Below are 6,000 nucleotides of genomic sequence, written 5' to 3'. Positions count from 1 at the left end.
ATTGTTCTAAGTGAAAGAGATTCATCAGCAAACAAAAGAGACAAAAATTCCTGCTCTTGTGGAGTTTACATCCCAGTGAGAGGAGAACAGCTATAAACAATAAACATAATAAGTACACACATTATATAGTATGTTAGAAGGTGACAAATGCTATTAAAAAAACATAGAGCAGGCTAAGAGAGATCAAGAGTGGTTCCAATTTTAAATGAGGAAGTCAGGGTGTGTGGGCTTTACTGGAAAGATGACAGCTAAGATTTGAAGAGGAGAGAGAGTGAGTTATGAATATATCTCAGGGGAGAGCACTTTAGACAGAAAAGCTGATGCAAAAGCCTTGAGGCAGGAGCATGCCTGGTAGGTATGAGAAGCAAGAAGGGGGCCAATGTGGCTGGAACAGTAGAAGCAGGTGAGAGAGAGTAGTAGAAAAGGTTGGCTAGGTAATAGGGAAACTGGATCACATAGGGCCTTGTAGGTCATCATAAGGACTTTAGCTTTAATTCTGAGAAAGCTGAGAGCCATTAGAGGGTTTTAAGCAGAGAGAAGACAAAATCCATCTTCTATTTTAAGAGGATTACCCTGGTTGTTATGTTGAAAAATACTTTAGGGAGCAAGGCATACATAAACAAGGAGATCTGTTAAGAGGCTAATGCAATAATCCAGGTGAGAGTTAATAGTGGTTAAGACAAGGGAGGTGGTCAGGCTCTGGATATATTTTGAAGGTACAGGCAACAAGATTTCCTGATGGGTGAGATGGGGTAAATGAGAGGCAAGGTATTTAAATCTAACAATAGGAAAAATGTGAGTTATTAACAGAGATGGGGAAGACTATGGGTGGTACAGCTTTGCAGGGTGGAAATTAAAAGTTGTCTTGCTATGTGAAATTTGAGATGTCTGTTAGTGGAAATATTAAATAGGCAGTTGTATATACCAATCTGGAGTTCAGGAGAAAAGTTAAGTCTGGAGATAGAAATTTGGGATTTGTCAGCATACAGACTACATCTAAAGCCATGAGTTCATGAGATCACCACAGGAGTGAATACAGTTGACCCTTAAACAACGCAGGGGTTAGGGGCACAATCAAAAATCTGTGTATAGGGAGACTCAAGAGGGAGGAGATAATGCGATATATGTATATGTGTAGCCGATTCACTTTGTTATAAAGCAGAAACTAACACACCATTGTTAAGCAATTATACTCCAATAAAGATATTAAAAAACAAATAAATAAATATATAAAATATAGTAAAGAAAAAAAAAATCTGTGCATAACTTTTGACTCCCCCAAAACTTAACTACTAATAGCCTACTGTTGACAGGAAGCCTTACCAATAACATGAACAGTCGATTAACATATATTTTATATATGTATAATATATTGTATTCTTACAATAAAGTAAGCTAGAGAAAATATTATTTAGAAAATCAGGAGAAAACACATTTACAGTACGGTACAGTATTTATTGATACAGTAAGTTTCCATCATCTGTTTACAAGATGAGTCATCTGTCAGTACCTACATCAATACTGTCTTACATGATACAAAACACTGTGGATGTTATATGTATTACTAACACTAGACATCAAAACTGAAAAGATAATGTGAAAAATAAATTAATTTTTATTTACAGGTATAACAATTCATGCATTGGTAAAGAAGCAGCAATATGATCGTTCTATGGTAGCCTAATGTTTTTGATACAATTGCTTCACGGTAACCTAGCCTATACACTAATGAATGAATCATTTAAAAATTTTTATGGCATACATTACTGCAGTCATATTCATAATACAACACTGGAAACATTGTTACTTAAAAAGACACACTTACCTGTGATAATAGGCTAATATGCAGTTTCTCCAACTATGAGAAAGAGGCATACTGTATGGTAATGTAACTCTTTGAAAGCAAAGTTATAGAACAGTAAGAAAACTAACACTATTAATTTTACATTAAATATCACTCATGTCTATGTAAAGATAGACTAATATTTACATATATTTTATGCATTCATGACATGCCTAATTTTTTCTTAATTTTTTCAATATTTCTAGGCTAATGGTTTGTGAGTTTCTTCAAATTGTCACAAATCTCTAAAAAGATTTCCAATATATTTATTGAAAAAAGTTCATGTATAAATGGACCCATGCAGTTCAAGGGTCAACTGTATAGCCAGAGAAGAAAAGAGGCCCAAGGATTGCACTTGGGGTGCTTCCAAGAGGTTGGGTATTGAGGGATAAACAATAACGGATGTTGCAAAGTAGCCTGTGAGGTTAGAGGAAAACCATGAGAGCATGGTGTGGGAAAGCCAAAGGAGAACGTGTTTCCAAGAGGAGGAAGTGATCAACTGCAACAAATGATTCTGATTGACCAAGTAAAATTAGTATTGAAAACTGCTGAATTTAGCAAGGACCTTTATGAGAGCAATTTCTGCGGCATGGTGGAAATTTTAAAAAGCCTAATTGGCTTTTAAGAAAAAGCTGTAGAGGTAGGGATGTGGCCTAGACAACTTAGGTTTGAACCCCAGCCCTTTTCTCACTAGCTATATCATCATGCCCAATAACTTAATCTCTATGAGCTCCAGTTTTCCCATTTTTAAAATGAGAATAACAAATTTTATAGCATCTATGGAGAATATTAATAGAATCATGTATGTAAAGCAGCTGGTATAGTACCTGGTACAGAGTAGGTTCTCAGTAAGATTAGTTTTCCTTTCCCTCCCTATTCTGGTGAGCTGCCCAGAACTTCAGTACCCTCCCCAGAATGGACCCTTCTTTGCACTTGCCAGGTTCCCTACCACAACTGGAGTCTCTGCTCTCAATCCAGCCAAGTCTCCTTGTAGTATCACAGTTGGAGAGGGAACTGCTGTCCTGCACTCAGCCCACTGAGACCCTCCGCTGCTTAATCTTGGATGTCTCCCCTACCCCTTTGCTATTAGCCTGCTCTGAAACGTGAGGACCTTCCAAGGAGAGTCCTCCGGCCCACACCAGCTGCTGACTCAATTCCTTGAGCTCTCAGACCCAGAAGGTGTGGCTCCAGCCAGGTCCTGACTCTTGTAATAAGTCTTGCCGTGCCTTAACAAACTGTCCAGAGGCAGCAAAAGAGTGCACCGAATTTTAATATCAGTTATAGGAAACTCCACACTTACAAAAGGGCTGCCTCGGAATAATTAATCCACATTACAAGTGTGCACCAAAGGACTTTTTCCTGAAGCACTCTCCCCCATATTTTATAAAGTAAGACACAAATAGTTTTGTATTCTAGCCATTAGGCTCTAGGCAAATGGTGGCTTTTTTATTTTTGAATTTTTACAATTGTGAGCACCATTGCCTAATAACTTGCTGAGCTTCAGTTAGGTCTGAAAAAAATGGGAGTCCCAAGAGGAAATACAAAGGCCTCTATAAGTTACATTTACGGCCATTAATGAAAATGTATTTTTTCCATAATTTGGATAAACCAGAGGTCACCTTGATTTTATGTTCACAGTGGTACTACAAGAATTGAGCCTAAATGTAAGAAAATTGTGAAAAATCAACTGCAGGCAACTCAATCTAACATGAAAAATCCCTCGGCTTTTTCTTAATCCCTTACCGGTTGGAGCAAATTTTACGCTTTAAAGAGCGGGGCACGCCGGGCTGTGGTTCGCGGGGTCTGCGGCTGCGCAGAAGCCCTGCGAGCGGAGGGGGCGGAGGCGGCAGAGCGCAGAGAGCACGCCTGGGTCTCCTGCTCCGCCCGCGGAGCTTCTCGTGGAAGGCTCTGGACGTGTGGGAGCAGCGGAGCTGTCCTCGACGCCGTGCTGATCAGGTGTGTTTGCAGGGTTGGGGATGAGGCTGCCGAGAACGTGGTTCTTCGCGTTTTTCTTTCTTGGTTCTTTTCCAGTGTGGTTTTTCCTCACACGAGCCGAGATCAGATCTTTACCTCAGGGCTTTGGCGGTTGAGAAAGGATCCTCCCCAGCCTTTTCTTCCTTTGGGAATCGTGTGGAAAGTGGTTTTCTTGGGTTTTTCATGTAGTATTGTAGAACTGCCTCCTTTTCCGAAGCTCTGTCTTCCACCCCCCCGGATTTATATTTGACTTTGGGCGGTGTTCGTAACCTCTTCCCTCCTCCCACTTCCGAGAGCGGGAGAAAGTCCTAAAAAGAATAAAAGGGGCCGTGAAAACCACTGTAGGCCAGACTCTCACTTGGCGACGGAGGAGACTGAGCGGGTTAGCGATGTACAGGAGGTTATTGTGCAATGTTAACTTTATTTAAATTTGAAAACTTGGGAAAGACAAAACCGTAATGACAGAAGCCCAGAATATTAGGGCCTTGGACCTGGCAAAGGCGTTAAGAGGCCATTGGGTCCAACCTGATTTTCAGATGAGGGAACGGGCCACCTGGAGGTGTGGTGAGTGGCTCACAATCAGCGATGAGTGGGGGCTTGGTTGCTAGTCTAGGAGCGTTTCCCCAGAGAGATTGAGGGAACCTTGCTGCCTCAGCCCTGTTTATCTGACGCGTTCTCAGTCGTTAATCGTACGCTTCTAGGGGTCTGCGACCCCAATTCCTTTCTCACTTATTAGTGCATAAAATTAGTTAACCTTCTAAGTTTAGTTAAATTAGTTAAAATTGTTTATTAAACTTGTATAGAGGGTTGTGAGGATTTAATGACTATACAGATATCCCTCGGAGATATTGCAGGGTTAGGTTCCAGGCCTTAGCAATAAAGCGAGTCACATGAAGTTTTTGTTGTTTCCTGGTGCATATTAAAGTTATTTCATACTATACTGTAGTCTATTAAATGTGCAATAGCATTTTGTATCTAAAAAAATAATGTATGTACTTTAATTTTAAAGTAGTTTTTCAAAAGCTAATCATAGTCTGGGCTTCCCTGGTGGCGCAGTGGTTAAGAATCCGCCTGCCAATGCAGGGGACACGGGTTCGAGCCCTGGTCCGGGAAAATTCCCACATGCCGCGGAGCAACTAAGCCTGTGTGCCACAACTACTGAGCTTGCTCTCTAGAGCCCGCAAGCCACAACTACTGAGCCCGCATGCCACAACTACTGAAGCCCGTGAGCCTAGAGCCCATGCTCCGCAACAAGATAAGCCACCGCAATGAGAAGACCATGCACCACAACGAAGAGTAGTCCCCACTCACCGCAGCTAGAGAAAGCCCGTGCACAGTAACGAAGACCCAAGGCAGCCAAAAATAAATAAATAAAATAAATTTATTTGAAAAAAGAAAGCTAATCATAGTCTGACAAGGCAGGGTTGCCACAAACCTTCAATTTGTCAAAAAAATCAAAACAAACAAAAACCACAATATCTGCGAATCACAATAAAGGGAAGCAAAATAAAACGAGGTTTGCTTGTTTGTTTTGTGGATGTATTATCAGGTGGTTTGTCATTAGCTAGACAGTAAATTAAGTTGTATGGGAGGAAATAAAAATTTCAGTCCTTCCCCCAGACAGCCACTTACTCATTCAGAAACAAAGTTTGAGTATCTACTTTGTGCCAGGTGTTGGAGGTACAGTATTGGATAAAACAGGTGTCTCTGCTCTCTTAGAGCTATTAACTTGTCATTAATTCATTCATACAATGAATGAGGAAATTACAGAGCAGCTGGTTTCAACCCAGCAGGGAGAACTTTCTAATTATTAGAATTGTTTAAAAGGAGAATAAAATTGCCTTAGGAAATATTAGCTCACCATCACTGAAAGTTACTTTCACTTGGATTAGTTGGTTTCTAAATTTTGCTTTAAACTAATTTTGTATTAAGTAACATGGAGATTATAAACTTGGTTGACATTAAGGAGATTATGATTTAGGGGAAATGAACTACATTTATAAATAATTTTATTGGGCAAAATATGAGAAGTGCTTAACAGAGGTGTTGTAAGGTGGATTCTGAGGAAGGAGAGGTCTCATTTAGTTTGAGGGAGACAGAGATAGTTTCTTGCAGCAGGCAGAATTTCTAATGGGCCTTGAAGGAGAGGTAGGATTTTTTTTTTAAATAAACTTTATTTTTTA

At 40.1% G+C, this 6,000-nt stretch overlaps 1 protein-coding gene across 1 annotated transcript in view; it reads left to right on the top strand.

Annotated features, from left to right (window-relative positions):
• Positions 1–357: 357 nt before the first annotated feature.
• The window catches only part of C3H1orf146 (chromosome 3 C1orf146 homolog), a 58,535-nt gene continuing 52,892 nt past the window's right edge, over positions 358–6,000 (top strand). The window contains exons 1-4 of the mRNA XM_061183910.1: positions 358–403; positions 1,626–1,675; positions 3,615–3,799; positions 3,875–3,980. Coding sequence (XP_061039893.1) covers positions 358–403; positions 1,626–1,675; positions 3,615–3,799; positions 3,875–3,980 — 387 coding nt within the window. The remainder of the gene's footprint in view (positions 404–1,625; positions 1,676–3,614; positions 3,800–3,874; positions 3,981–6,000) is intronic.

Source organism: Eubalaena glacialis, chromosome 3 (assembly GCF_028564815.1).
Source record: "Eubalaena glacialis isolate mEubGla1 chromosome 3, mEubGla1.1.hap2.+ XY, whole genome shotgun sequence".
NCBI lineage: Eukaryota > Metazoa > Chordata > Mammalia > Artiodactyla > Balaenidae > Eubalaena > Eubalaena glacialis.
Note: the sequence above shows the minus strand (reverse complement) of the source record. Positions and strands in the feature narration are given on the sequence as shown.